The sequence below is a fragment of the Chaetomium tenue genome (genome assembly GCF_020726465.1).
Source record: "Chaetomium tenue strain MPI-SDFR-AT-0079 chromosome Unknown F5144scaffold_2, whole genome shotgun sequence".
Classification (NCBI taxonomy): Eukaryota; Fungi; Ascomycota; class Sordariomycetes; order Sordariales; family Chaetomiaceae; genus Chaetomium; species Chaetomium tenue.
The window spans coordinates 3,099,957-3,113,232 of NW_027117330.1; the positions used below are offsets into that span (position 1 = coordinate 3,099,957).

At 56.5% G+C, this 13,276-nt stretch overlaps 8 protein-coding genes across 8 annotated transcripts; 5 read left to right on the top strand and 3 right to left on the bottom strand.

Annotated features, from left to right (window-relative positions):
* Positions 1 to 5: 5 nt before the first annotated feature.
* On the bottom strand, positions 6 to 990 carry F5144DRAFT_124252 (uncharacterized protein). The gene is made up of 2 exons (XM_066782232.1): positions 718 to 990; positions 6 to 658 (listed from the first exon to the last, which is right to left on the bottom strand). The coding sequence occupies exons 1-2, from the start codon at positions 886 to 888 to the stop codon at positions 224 to 226; spliced, it is 606 nt and encodes a 201-aa protein (XP_066646710.1). The 5' UTR covers positions 889 to 990; the 3' UTR covers positions 6 to 223.
* Positions 991 to 1,392: 402 nt separating this feature from the next.
* On the top strand, positions 1,393 to 2,306 carry F5144DRAFT_124261 (formyl transferase). The gene is made up of 2 exons (XM_066782233.1): positions 1,393 to 1,902; positions 1,955 to 2,306. Exons 1-2 carry the CDS (start codon positions 1,494 to 1,496, stop codon positions 2,224 to 2,226), a joined length of 681 nt encoding a protein of 226 aa, XP_066646711.1. The 5' UTR covers positions 1,393 to 1,493; the 3' UTR covers positions 2,227 to 2,306.
* A 410-nt stretch (positions 2,307 to 2,716) lies between these two features.
* Positions 2,717 to 4,263, top strand: F5144DRAFT_599807 (uncharacterized protein; the record flags this gene model as incomplete). The annotated part of the gene is made up of 2 exons (XM_066791036.1): positions 2,717 to 4,103; positions 4,157 to 4,263. The coding sequence occupies 2 exons, from the start codon at positions 2,717 to 2,719 to the stop codon at positions 4,261 to 4,263; spliced, it is 1,494 nt and encodes a 497-aa protein (XP_066646712.1).
* Positions 4,264 to 4,936: 673 nt separating this feature from the next.
* Positions 4,937 to 5,356, top strand: F5144DRAFT_482748 (uncharacterized protein; the record flags this gene model as incomplete). Its single annotated transcript, XM_066785354.1, has 2 exons — positions 4,937 to 4,978; positions 5,045 to 5,356. 2 exons carry the CDS (start codon positions 4,937 to 4,939, stop codon positions 5,354 to 5,356), a joined length of 354 nt encoding a protein of 117 aa, XP_066646713.1.
* Positions 5,357 to 5,849: 493 nt separating this feature from the next.
* F5144DRAFT_527379 (uncharacterized protein) lies at positions 5,850 to 7,096 on the top strand (the record flags this gene model as incomplete). The annotated part of the gene is made up of 2 exons (XM_066786852.1): positions 5,850 to 6,366; positions 6,691 to 7,096. Exons 1-2 carry the CDS (start codon positions 6,113 to 6,115, stop codon positions 7,094 to 7,096), a joined length of 660 nt encoding a protein of 219 aa, XP_066646714.1. The 5' UTR covers positions 5,850 to 6,112.
* F5144DRAFT_562729 (uncharacterized protein) lies at positions 7,086 to 7,881 on the bottom strand. Its single transcript, XM_066788340.1, has 2 exons — positions 7,736 to 7,881; positions 7,086 to 7,670 (listed from the first exon to the last, which is right to left on the bottom strand). The coding sequence occupies exon 2, from the start codon at positions 7,652 to 7,654 to the stop codon at positions 7,349 to 7,351; it is 306 nt and encodes a 101-aa protein (XP_066646715.1). The 5' UTR covers positions 7,655 to 7,670; positions 7,736 to 7,881; the 3' UTR covers positions 7,086 to 7,348.
* Positions 7,882 to 8,516: 635 nt separating this feature from the next.
* F5144DRAFT_124388 (glycoside hydrolase family 64 protein) lies at positions 8,517 to 10,874 on the bottom strand. Its single transcript, XM_066782234.1, has 2 exons — positions 9,363 to 10,874; positions 8,517 to 9,001 (listed from the first exon to the last, which is right to left on the bottom strand). The coding sequence occupies exons 1-2, from the start codon at positions 10,526 to 10,528 to the stop codon at positions 8,824 to 8,826; spliced, it is 1,344 nt and encodes a 447-aa protein (XP_066646716.1). The 5' UTR covers positions 10,529 to 10,874; the 3' UTR covers positions 8,517 to 8,823.
* A 966-nt stretch (positions 10,875 to 11,840) lies between these two features.
* F5144DRAFT_124404 (P-loop containing nucleoside triphosphate hydrolase protein) lies at positions 11,841 to 12,837 on the top strand. Its single transcript, XM_066782235.1, has one exon. The coding sequence runs from the start codon at positions 11,970 to 11,972 to the stop codon at positions 12,789 to 12,791; it is 822 nt and encodes a 273-aa protein (XP_066646717.1). The 5' UTR covers positions 11,841 to 11,969; the 3' UTR covers positions 12,792 to 12,837.
* Positions 12,838 to 13,276: the final 439 nt, after the last annotated feature.

Sequence of the window (13,276 nt, forward strand, 5' to 3'; positions counted from 1 at the left end):
TGAGGAAAACCGCCTTGGACAGGACCACCCGCTCGGGATCCCGTCCCGTTCGTGGCTAGGCACGCCCAAATGCTGACGGGAGCAGGGGTTGACTGCAGGGGTTTGATGCCATCCTTCTCGCTCGCTCGCCTGTCGAATCAGGACCCCTTCCTTCAGCCATCCCCGGCCGGATGCTCGATCATGGCCTGCCTGTCTCACTCCACGGGCCCCCCATAACAGTGGTTTAATGCTTGATCCGATTCAACATCTGAAAAAAGATGAACCCTTCAAAGCTTTCTTTGCTCGCGGCCCAGAATTTCTTCATCCCATTTTCTTCGGATGGGCAACACGCGACGAAAGCGCGAAGCCAGCTCGCCAGGCAACTCCGAAAAGAGTGTGCCGTGCCCACTGCTGATGTGACGGTTGCAATCCTGGCGGCCCTGGGCCATTTCGCGTGCATTGGGGCTCGGGGGTTGTTCGTGGTCCTCTCTCTTTTCCTTGTAAAAATAGGAGTGGGGGCATGCTGACCAATGGCTTCCATCTCAAATCGTGGGGAATTGCCACTGACAGCCAATGATGGGTGCGGCTTGCTCAGCCCTGGTGGGACCCAGCATCCACTTGCCCCGCGACGACATTCGTCTGAAACTTTGAGATGGACATGCAGAACTTTGAGTGTTGCCTAAAAAATTGGGTGGTCAACAAAAACCTGGTCGCAAAGAACCGACATGCAATTCTGACCTCATTGGCAGTCCGCCCCCTGCTTCGTATCGATCCCCCGATAGTTAGGAATATTTCGTAGCACAATCTCCTTCGTAGAATAATTTTTTGAGGTTCTGAGATGGCGGTTAGGGGAACGTGAGTCTTCTCAGCTCTGGCTGACGGAGCCGCGCCACGACAGTTCTGAAACATGCCGCCTTGGCAACCAATCACAACTTCCCGCCCAACGGCTTTCTTCGGTCGGCTTTAAGAACACTGGAAAATTCGGGAGACAAAAATTAACTATCGAGCTGTGCCACACTTGTTACTCGCGCAGCAGTGACCTCTCCAGCCACCAAAACTTGAACGAAAACGAAAGTCATTTAACAGCTTCCGTAAAATGGCATCCGACACTCCCATAAGCGGAGAAGATTGTAATGTTCTACTGAAGAGTCACAAAAAAGCGCAACACGATGCATGTATATTGCCCCATAGAAAACACCGACCCGTGTCTGCCCACCGGCCGGTGTCGGACACCTCGATGCTCGGCCACCCCTAACCCCCGTTTTCTGCTCTCCACCACAAAACATTTTCACGGTGCAACACCGAATTGGCGCATCATGACGAAGCAGGAGCCGGGGTAAGCCCTCAGTCACCATACACCAAACTACCATCTTCTTGGCGTTGACGACACAGACGGTGACATCGACTTTCTGCATTGAAAACCTGGACGACTCTTCCCAAAAATCTGTTCAGAGCGACTACCACGGGGGTCTCAACAAGTTTTCACCTCACGAGACATCCCACTCAGCAACACCATGGCAGACCCTTGTCGCATTGTCGTTATGGCCAGCGGGAACGGCTCGAACTTCCAGGCCCTCATCGATGCCGTCACTACTGGCCGGATCCCAGATTCCAAAATTGTCCGCCTGATTGTGAACCGTGGGAAAGCCTATGCGACCACAAGAGCAGATCTTGCTGGCATCCCATGGGAGTATTTCAACCTGATCTCGCACGGCTTTCAAGCCAAGGCCGAAAAGGACCAACAGAAGATCCAAGAATCTAGGGAGAAATATGATGCGGCGTTGGCGGAGAAGCTGTTGCAAGGTGACTTTAAGCCAGACCTTGTGGTCCTAGCTGGCTGGATGTATGTGTTTGGCAAGCAGTTCCTCGACCCCATCGATGCTGCGGGCATCAAGATCATCAACCTCCACCCCGCACTACCAGGTAAGGGCTCTTTTTTTGTTACCGTTCGGCCTCGTGACTGATCGACCGGAAGGAAAATACGACGGTGCTGGGGCGATTGAGCGGGCCTTCAACGACTTCAAGGAGGGCAAGCTCGAGAATAACAAGACAGGCATCATGGTTCACTATGTCATTGACAAGGTCGACCGGGGCGAGCCGATTCTGGTGAAAGAGATCGAGTGCCGTGCAGGAGAGGAATTGCATCAACTCGAAGAAAGGATACACTCACAAGAGCACGAGCTGATTGTCGAGGCCGCCGCAAAGGTAGCCCGGGAAATTGTGGCCCAAAAGAACAAGACCCAATAGACAACCTTCGAATTTCGGAGTTTTGTTCGCGTATCGTATATCCTCATGCATCTCCAAAGCGCCACTAGCCAGGCGGACTGCCGCCGTGGACATGCCGAGCTATGTAGCTCCATGTCGCTAGTAGAGCTGGAGTTTCCAGTCTTCTACTGTGTATGTACGGTTAGGAACTTTTCGGAACTTCGTGATTATGCATGACTCGGCAGCTGAAATCTGCCATGTTGTCTGTCGGCGTCGGTTTTGAGTGACGGTTTTGAGAGATCGAGAGTCAGTAACGGCGCCATTGGTTCGCCATGAATGAGGGGACCCACCATCTGCCTAAACCTACCTTATCAGTGGCTTGCAGGCAGCAACGCGGCCAAACGTCGTCAACGCGCTTTCCTCGTCGATGATTAAAACCCAAGCCAGAACCTGAACCCAAATTTCAAGCTGGACATCCACAAGTAATTACCTCCGCATTTCCCGGAGAAAACAAAACACATTCGCCGCAAGCATGTCCGGCACAACCGTGGCTGCCGTGGATCCTCAGCTCGGTTCTGGCCTGGCTCAAATCCCATTGGAGGTCCTAATCCGAATCACCCACCACATCTCAACCACCGACCTTGGAAATGTGCGATTGAGCTGCAAGGCCCTGGAACAAGGGCTCTTCAACTTTTTCTCACATGAGTTCTTCCGCAAGAAACAGTTCATGGTTCTCACCGAGAGCCTACAGGCCCTGATCGACATTTCCAAGCATCCAAATCTGTCACCCTTCCTCAAGCACGTCATCATCGCTACAGATCGCTTAGTCCCGGTCTACTATAATAGCCCAAGTAGGGATGATAAATCGAGAGTCCGCCTCGAACTTGCCAATGCAGATCACATGCAGCTGATAGCCGCAGGGGGGCTCCGAGATATGCTCGCCGAGGCGTTCGCTAACCTCACCAACCTGGAGACAGTCGACATCCGCGACTTCAATTCTCCAAGCCGCAGCCGTGACGGGAGGGGAACCGAGTGGAGGAGCTGGGGCGCCAAAACGTTGGCAGAGTCGACCGGTAACGCCGTTGCCACCAGCCCCCGGCATAACCAGGACGCCTACCTTAGCCAGGTTTTCAGCGCTGTTATTGCCGCACTAGCCGCTGCACAAGCCCGCCCAAACAGCCTCGAGGTTCTCGCCAGAGCTTCGGCAAGGTCAGGTTTCATCTCATTCGCACTTCATGACCATGCTTTTTACATCCCGCCGCGCATGGAGGCAGCGATATCGCCGGTCCTCGCCAACTTGAAGTCGCTGCATCTCATTTTGGGCTTGGCAAACAACTCAAGGATGAGGCCCTTCATGTTCCAAAAGTTCTTGTCACTCACCATCAACCTGACCTGGTTGCGTGTGAATTTCAAGGATTCGAGCTGGGATCAGCAGGAGGAGGTCCTCTCTTGGTTGGCCCTCAAAGACACCCAGAAGCCCAACGCCTCGTTCGACATGGCCCCCATCCAGCCTCCCCTCGAGCGTCTCGACCTGGGAGATACCGAGCTCAAACCAGAAACTGTACTCAACCTGATCGTCAAGTTCGCGCCTACCTTGACCTCGCTCTATCTCCGCAGGGTGTGCCTGATCAACGAAAATAGCGACCACACGACGACCAAGATCAACCCCTGGGACCGTTGTCTGTCCGTGTTATCCAAGGTGCGCGGCTTGAATCTGCGGACGCTGAGCCTCAGCCAAATCGCCCATAGGAACAGCGGGTTCAGAGGTAACGTGCCCTTTAAGCCCACGGGGGACGGGCCGGAAACCCGAGATTGGACTTGTTCCACCAGCCTGGTCACTTTGGACAAGGCTGTCGCGCAGGCGATTGCAGTTATGGCCCCCGTATGGCCACAAGAACCTGACCCGGATCAAATGGACGGTACGTGTGCACCCTGCAGTATGTTTCCATGTTTCGTTCCTGACAGTCCGCAGAAGATGACGAAGACGAAGACGAAGAGGAAGACGATGATGATAATGAAGTGTCGAGCGATGAAGAAGGAGGGGATGAGGGTGACGGTGACGGTGATGCAGACAACTAAATGTTGACAAGTAGACCATTGTCTGACCCAATTTTTGGACGTTTCCAATCACTGCTATGCCCGTAGTCGCAGCGAGGAGCGCACCGTTTCAATCAATACCGTGCCTGACCAGACAGACTATTTATGGTCGGGGTACTGTTAACGCCGGGCGGCAGGTTGGTTCACGCAGAGCAGAGGCGAGTTGGTTGTCTCAAAGCTATTACACCTTGTTCGCAACTCTAACCCGTTAAGTGCGTCACCACGTTCCGGCGGCATGGCCGAGCTCCTCGTACGTCCAAGCGCTCATGGGTTTGGTTCTTTGCGCAGATGGGCAAGGTCGTAACTGTCCGTGGAAATGCGCGCTGCCTGGCCTGCTAATTTGCACAAGTTCCACGCTTTATGGGTGTCAGCTTCTAGCCGAGTCCATTCGACGATATTCATGGAACCCATGATTCAGCTCCGAGGGTTAACGTGGAGGGAAAAAGCTTAGCGCAAGGGGAAAAAAGCTTAGCGGGAGGCGGAAAAGCTTAGCGAAATTGATCTAGAACCAGGAACTGCCTAGTTCCGCCACCAGCGCGACATGGCACGATGACTTCAAAAGGGCCGCAGCCCTTCTTGGAGACGAACACAAAGACTCTTCTTCAAGTTCTCACCAGATTCCTTCCCACTATCACTTCACGAAACCACAACCACAATGAAGACAATCTTCCTGGCCGCCCTCGCCCTCGCCGGCGCCGTATCCGCCGGATATCCCCGTTTCACCAAGTACGAGGAGTGTGTCGCATACTGCGACAACGACAAGACGTGCCAGTCGGCCTTCTTCGACACCATCTCGGGTGACTGCCAGTATCACGACTGCCTCAACGGGCTGACGGCCCCGGACAGGTTCAAGAAATACGTCAAGCCCGGTGCGACCGACTACTGTCCCGGCACCAGCCCCACGGGAACCTCGACGATGGCAACGGCAACTTCGACGGAGGCAGCAACGTCGGCGACACAGGCAGGGCCCGCGTCGACTGAAAGTACGGGCGCGGCAGCCGTGTGGGGGGCTTCTAGGGGCGGGGTTGTGCCGGCGGTTGCGGCGGCTTGGATGGCGGTTGGGCTTCTGGGGTGACGGGAAGGAGGCTGGAACGATATCACGAACTCGGCACGTAAGAGGCGATGGGGTGGCGCTGCAAAAAGTCACGAGTAATATGATCATTGCGATGTTCAAGCACAGAAACAATCAAGCCTGGACTGTCTCGTTCCCCGACTGGCCTTCATAAGTGAGGAGCCTTTTCCAGTACGAAGTAATAGGCCCTGATATTGGCCCCGGCGTGTCACCCATGTGAACTCCTCGGAACACCACTCTAGTGACCAGGCTGAGCATCAACTAATGACTGGAAGCTGGCCGAGCAAATAACTCCCAAGATGGTGAACAAGCCCATAATGGAAGAAACCAGGACCACCACCAAGACACGGAGATAGTAGATGACTAACTAATAAGCGATGCTTGAGCCCATTACCCCACAATAACATCATAGGCAGAAGAGGTGTCCAGGTTTGTTCGGTTTATTACGGCAGTACATGCGTGTTGACGAATTTGTCAGCACGCCGAGAACTCAACCCTCGACGATCCATACGCACCCCGTGGGGGCCGTGCCGGTTCTCCCATTCTCCGCTATCTCCGTCTGAGGGGAAGGATAAAGCTACGGAGTCATTCACTCCCACTGCACTTTTCCCAAGCATATCATCACACACCCATCAGTGACCAAGCCGTCACCCCAAACACAACGCTCTCCCACAAGCCAAGTTCAGTCCATCCCAGCAATTCACAACCCAACCCACCCTATCACCCACCACCAACACCACCACCACTTGGCCCCCAACCATGCCCCCACCCCCCACCTCCATCCTGATAATCGGCGCCGGCGAACTCGGCACCGCCATCCTCACCGCCCTCACCACCCACCCGTCCTACACCACCCACCCCCACCCCCCCAAACTCGCCCTCCTCCGCCGCCCCTCCACCCTCACCTCCACCGACCCCACCACCATCACCTCCCTCACCGCCCTCACCACCCGCGGCATCACCCTCGAAGCCGGCGACTTCACCCACACCCCCATCCCCGAACTCGCGGCGGTGTTCAAGAAGTATGACGTGGTGATCCAAGCGGGCGGGTACGGTTCGCCGCCGGGGACGTTATTGCGTGTTGCCGAGGCGGCGGTGCAGGCGGGGGTGGGGCGGTTTTTTCCGTGGCAGTTTGGGGTGGATTATAAGGTGTTTGGGGAGGGGGAGGCGGGAGTGGGGGTGGAGGGGAGTGGGCATGGGGAGTTGTTTGGGGAGATGTTGGCTGTGAGGGGGCTGTTGGCGGGGCAGGAGGGGACGGGGTGGACGGTGGTGTCGACGGGGCTGTTTATGAGTTTTTTGTTTTTGAAGGGGTTTGGGGTGGTGGATTTGCGGGGGAGGGTGGTCAGGGGGTTGGGGGCGTGGGGGAATACGGTGACGGTGACGGATGTGGAGGGGATTGGGAGGGCGGTGGCGGAGGTGGTGTTTGAGCCGGAGGGGACGGAGGATAGGGTGGTGTATGTGTCGGGGGATACGCTGTCGTATGGGGAGGTGGCGGATGTGGTGGAGGCGGGGTTTGGAGGGGGGTTCAAGCGGGAGTTGTGGGATCGGGAGTTTTTGAGGAAGAGGCTGGAGCAGGAGCCGGAGGACGTGATGTTGAAGTATCAGAATGTGTTTGGGGCGGGGGTTGGGGTGTCGTGGGAGATGGAGAGGACGCTGAACTACCAGCGGGGACTGAAACTGACGGATCTGCGGAAGTATGTTGAGGACAACAAGGAACAGCTGCTGGCGGCGGTGGCGGAGTGATATCGGAGAGTATATTCGCGAACCATGTACATTGAAGCCACAAAACGGTGAAAGAGCGTGCAACCAAAATCGCAAGCCAAATACCAAATCAAGAAGTGAATCCGAACGAAACTCAAAACCAAGTCCAAAGCCAAGTCCAACCCAGTCCAATCCCACCTAAACCCCTTTCCCGTCCCATATACACCCCTCCACCCTCCGCCCAACTCCATCACATCCGGTTATATACAGCCAGACAAGTCCGAAGTGTCTGATTTAGTAGACCTTGTAGCTGCGAATCTTGCGGGCGCTCATCTTGTGGGTGCCCTTGCCGTTGCGGTAGCTCAGGCCGCGGCAGCCCTTGTTGACGTAGAGCTCGAACGTCTTGGGGTCGGGGTAGAGAGAGGTCGCGGGGTTGAGCTTGGCCTTGTTGACGTTAAGCACGGGCGTGAAGGAGATGTCCTTGCAGCCGCTGTCCTTGGTGCCGCTCATGGTGACATGGCGCCCGCCGGTGGCCCAGAGCTCGAGCTTCCAGGCGGAGACGAGGGGAAGGGCGACGAGGAAGATGCTGCTGACCTTCATGGTGGCGGTTTTGGTTCTGAGGCGGGTGGGTTAGTGAAGGTTCGGTTGTGGAGTGAGGGTTGGACTCGTGGGGCAACTCACTGTTGCTGGTTTTGTGGGGTTTGGTGTGCGAAGGTGTTTGTTGTTGTGGAGGCTGGAGTTGTTGCTGTGGAGGCTGGAGTTGTGGGTGTTGATGCTGGTGAATATTCTGCTTCAAGTCGGGGGCAACTGTCCCTTTAAGTATTCATTTCTTGTCCAGCTTCTTGCCCAGCGTGTTCGCCTGTCAACAGACTTTTGCGCAGGAATACAGGGAGAGATCATCAGCTCGGATAGTCTTTCAACGAGACTGTAAGAAACTTACACCTCAACCATAGCCGGCCAAACATTGGAAATTACATGTAGACTATCCTCACGGCATCAACAGGCGTTGTTGTTGGCCTAAATTGCGCCGCGGCCGTGTCATGGTCCTGGTTTGGATCAGGCACTGTAACCCATTCACCCAACCATGGTAGCGGCCAGCGCCACCGGGGAGATGGTGCGGCGCGAAGTGGACGATCGGTCAGCAGAGGCCTCAAAACCGTTGTGGCGGAGCCAGCGCCGCTAGTATGAAAATCCGGGGAAGGGTTGGCACAAACAGTGTTCCAGTAAGCATCACTACCGAGCTGAATCCTGAAAGGCCTAGAGTTGCTCCCGTCCTATGAATGGGCTGCAGCCAAGGGAGCTTGGCGATCAATATTGACGGTTGGACCCCAATCTGGGCGTATCGGTGTCATATTCCGCCGCTCTCTGGTGCGAATGGTTACCGCAGTAGGTGATTGGGCAAAACAGGTATCTTGCATCACAATGATCTTCAACGGAGACGGCCGAAGCACTTGGAAATGGTTCATCGTGACGAGTGTTTGATATTATTGTCGGCCGTTGCTGACACTTCGCTGCTAACCCCCCCCCTTGTTTTGAGAGAGACTGCGAGCCATCGTAAGGTTAGACACTCTCGTCCATGCTGCCGCGAGGCGGTGTGTACTATTTTGGGCCCGCGGCTGAGAACCATCAATGCCATCTCTGCCATGCAAAGATTCAAGTGTTGCCCAGCCGCTACCCAGCCGTCACGGAGCCCAAGATTCCTCCGGTTTGCGAATAAGCCTATAATATACCACTTAATGCAATATCGCTGTCCTTAACGTGCAGAAAAGCTACCCAAGTTCTTCACCTGTGTTACTCGAACTTGGACATTCGCTCGACCAAAGCCCCCTCCCCCTTTTGAACGAACCTCGGCTGCGGAACACAAAGCCTCGTGATGGCTGCTCGCCCCTGCATGACCTCACGCGAGCTACCAAGATCGGAAGCGTTACCATGATTTCACCCGGTTCCCAAAGCTCTCACCGGGCTGGATCGATCTAATACGGAGCCGCTCAACCTCACCCCTACCCCCCTATCCCCTTCCCTTTTATCCCTTCCCCCTCCCCCAAACAAACAACCCAAACCCAAACCCCTTCCACACCCACCCAACCCACCCCTTCACACCCCCAATCAAGCCATCCTCACCCCCCCACCCCCCACCGCCACCACCAACACCCGCACCTCCCCCCCCTCCACCTTCCCACTCTGATCCTCCCCCCCATCCACCTGCACATCATCATACGCGAACGCATACCCCTTCCCATCCTCATTCCCCTCATGCACCACCCTCGCATAATGATTCAGCGGCCCCTCCCCGACATAAAACGTGTCCGGTCCCGACGGGTGCTCGGCCGTGGCGACGATGCACCCGCGCTGGAAGGCGGCGGCCAGGCGCGGGATGATGGCGTTGCGCGTGGGCGAGGGGCCCGTGGTGAAGGGCCCGCTGTTGCAGCCGAGGATGTCGGCGGTGCTGGGGCGGGGGAAGGCTTCGGGGCCGATGTGGAGGAGGAGGGGGGAAGGAGAGGGGGGGATGTGGCTGGTGAGGATGCCGGGGGCGGCTTGGGTGTTGATGCGGAGGGTGGTGGGGGTGGTGGTGGGTTGGGGTTGAGGTTGGGGGGGTGTTGCGGGTGGTGATGCTGGGTTGGGGTTGGGGTCGGGCTTGGGCTTGCGGCGGAGGAGGGAGAGGCGGAGGCGGTGTTTTTTGGATGGCTCTGGTTCTTGTTGTGTTTGCTGTTGTGATTGTGGTTGTAGTTGTTGTGGTGGGGGTGGTGGTTGCTCTTCGGAGGTGCAGTACTTCTTCCACGCTGCTTCGACCAACGGCTCAAAGTACCCGTCGAAACTCGCCCCTACCGCATTGCCGTGTGTCGGGCTCAACACCCGCAGCGGCCTGTCGTGTCCGTTGGGTTGCACGACAAGCTTGTCCCATGGCCAGCCATCCCTGGCGGTCTGCTCCCTCAACCCGGCACACACCCTCTCCAAGCCGTCAGGGGCCATCCCGCTCACATGCTGCACGGCACCGTCCTTGGTGTGCAAGGTCAGGGCAATGGGCAAGCGAGGCACGAAGTCGACGTAGCTGATGTTGGCGAATAGCTGATCGCTGTTGAGGGTGAACTCGCAGAAGGAAAAGTCGACGTTGGCGTTGGGGTCGCTCGGGTTGAGGACCGATGGCTCGACGAGGGCGGCACCACCGCCAGGCCCTCCTGGATTCCGTAGGAAGGTCAGTTGCTTCTCGGCGCTAAACCAGATGCGGCCGCCAGCGATCTGCGGAATAATCACAGTGACGGTGTTTCCCGGGGGGCCAAGCGGGATAGCGCAGTCTTGGGTGAGTGGCTGCAGGATGGTGCCTGGCGGTGGTGACTCGGGATAGTAGAGGTCTCTGCCGTCGGGTTTGAGGAAGACTCGGGCCATGTTGTGCTGGATGGCCAGCCCGGTGATGAAGGCGTGCACATTGTGGGAGCTCGTTTGGTTGGCTAATTGGACTGTGAGTGAATCGGGCATTGTATTCGTAGCAAGTTGGGAATATCGCTAATGGGGGTGAGTAGGCACGTAGGGTAAGCTCGGGCCGATGCCGAGACAGTCACACATAAAATTGGGGAATGCAGCTCGCACGAGCCACCCTTCCATCGTGGGGTTTCAAGAAACCGCGCACCGATTATGGCTCAGAAACGTCATTGTCTCAGACAGCACGTGAGCACTCGCCAGTGTTGGAGCTGAGACACGTCAACACTTGGCGTCCAATGAAGGCCTTGTGCTGGGATGGCCAGGACACACACAGCACAGAGAAGCCCAAACCCAGCGGACCAAAAATCACTCGGGTTCGGTTTGACGCCGCTTCAGCTTGGCGACGACGATCCAAATTTCATTTCTGGCGTATTCGTACATTTATATATTCAAATTTTTCTTCCTTCCAGACTAACTATTTTTAGGCTGATTATCTGCCTGAGCACACCACCTCACGGCCCGATGGTGCGGGTGGTTAACTGTGCCCAGCCCGTGCTCACCACTCCACCCGCCGGACCCACCGGTCCGACTGATCGGAACTGCTGTGGTACTGTCCCAGATCTCGCTTCATCAACCAAACAGCATCGAGCTTCGCCATTTGATGCAACCCCACCAACAGGGTCATGTCGATCCTGTCAGCCTGTCAAAGTATTCTGGAATTTTCTGGTGATCTTGAGCATTCCCTGCATAAAGAATGCCCGAGGAACATGTGAAGATGTGAAGATGTCCCTTTTCAAGACTGTTCTCGTCCCCATTAAATTCTGGCAGCCGAAGATGTTGACCGCCTGTATGTCTGTAGCGGCGTCACCGAAGTCCCCTTGTTAGCGTAGAAGGTGGCTTACTTTCCCGGTCAACGATTGCGTGAATTGGAATTTTGGAAGCCCGCCGCGTTCCAGAAAATTACCGCGCACGGTCACCTGGTCTGTGACTGCAATATGAGATAACCGAAGGCATTCCGCTTCCTGGGGGGAGAAACCAATCAGATCTGTGCTCTCAACTTCTTCCCTGACACCGGCCCACGGTACCAGGCGGCATCTGTCTGTGCTCTGACAGCGTGATCCCAGGATGCAAGGCAGCGAGCTCCCCAGGCTCTCCGAACCTGGTCCATGGGACCGATTTGACACCGGTCCCCTGCGTGAATCAGCGAGCCCGATCCTCCGGGCAGTGGGATTTGCCTCATTGGGACCCCAGTTAGATGGCATTTCGGGGGGGAGTACCCCGATTCCGCCCCATGCCTTCAGCTCACATCGACGCAGCCGTAGCTTCCAGTGCTCCGAGTACATAAGGGCATAATTCCCGCATCGGTGGACACATCGTAGTGTAGATCACCTTTGACCTCCCACCGGCTCAAACTCTCCCGACTCATCTCCTCCCGCCCTAGATCCATCATCCAACTGAAAAAAAGGGCGCTGACATAACTCCCACATCAACCCTCACCATGCCACCCGTCAGCGAGTCCCGCCCCCTCCGGCCCATGCAAGTCCTCTCCCTGGGCATGCCCAAAACCGGCACCGCCTCCATGGCCGCGGCCTACCGCATCCTCGGCCTGCAAGACGTGCACCACGGCATCGACGCCATCTTCACCTACCCGTCCGACTTCGCCGTCTTCTCCCGCGCCGCCGACGCCACCTTCCCCACGCTCCCCACCTACACGGGAAAACCCTTCACGCGCGCCGACTGGGACGCGGCCTTCGGGCCCTGCGAGGCCGTCACCGACCTGGCGCCGCTGTTCGCCGCGCAGCTGATCGACGCCTACCCGGAGGCCAAGGTCGTGCTCGTCGAGCGCGAGATGGAGTCGTGGTACCGCAGCACGGCGGCCGCGCTGGATATGTTCTTTGGGGCGGTGCCGACGTTTTTTATCGAGGTCGTCGAGCCAATGATTGGGTCCTGCGCGGGGCCGGCGAGTAAGAAGCTGCTTCAGGGGTATTATGGGGCGCGGACGGGCGAGGAGGCTAAGGCGAATGCGAGGCAGCGCTATGTGCAGCATTATGAGATGGTGAGGAAGATGGTGCCGAAGGAGAAGATCCTGGAGTTTCGGCTGGCGGATGGGTGGGGGCCGCTGTGTGAGTTCTTGGGTAAGCCGGTGCCTGACGAGCCGTTCCCGCGCCTGAATGAGGCGGTGGCGTTTAAGAATATGGAGAGGGAGTGGAGGATGCAGCACTGGTCAAATTTCAAGAGGATATATGGGCGATGGGTCGTCGCCGCAGGCACTATGGGGCTAGTATACATGGCGAAGCGTGGTGGTCTGCTTCATTTGTAAGTAGAGTTGGGAAGGTTTGGTGCATGGCATGCTAGGCGTCGGTTGGATAAAATTAGGTCGGTCTTGGTGTTTTCGTATTTGAGTACCAGTTGTTACACAATCAGATATCTCCTCTTTCCTTGAGCTCTCCTGGCAAGTTGCCGGTTTGCTTCCGTGGGCGCTCGTTGCCACTTGCTGTCCTCCGAGCTCTCGGCCCGACATCGTTTCTTCAGTTGCTTGTCCAACTCCTCGATCTTGGCGTCGAGCCCCGCCATGCCCCCCTGAGTTTGGCATTCTCGTCCCTGAGCTTGATGTCCTCGGCCTGGGGTTTGGTGTTCTCGTCCTTCAGTGCGGTATTCTCGGCCACCATGGCCTTGACCAGCTCTGGCAGGGAAGTGGATTGGGTGCTATACTATTGCACCGTCGACTTCGGGTTAGATGTTAAATAAAAGAGACTGTAAAAATGTGCCATGGAAATGAGACAAAGATTACGGAGGGGGTCCTGT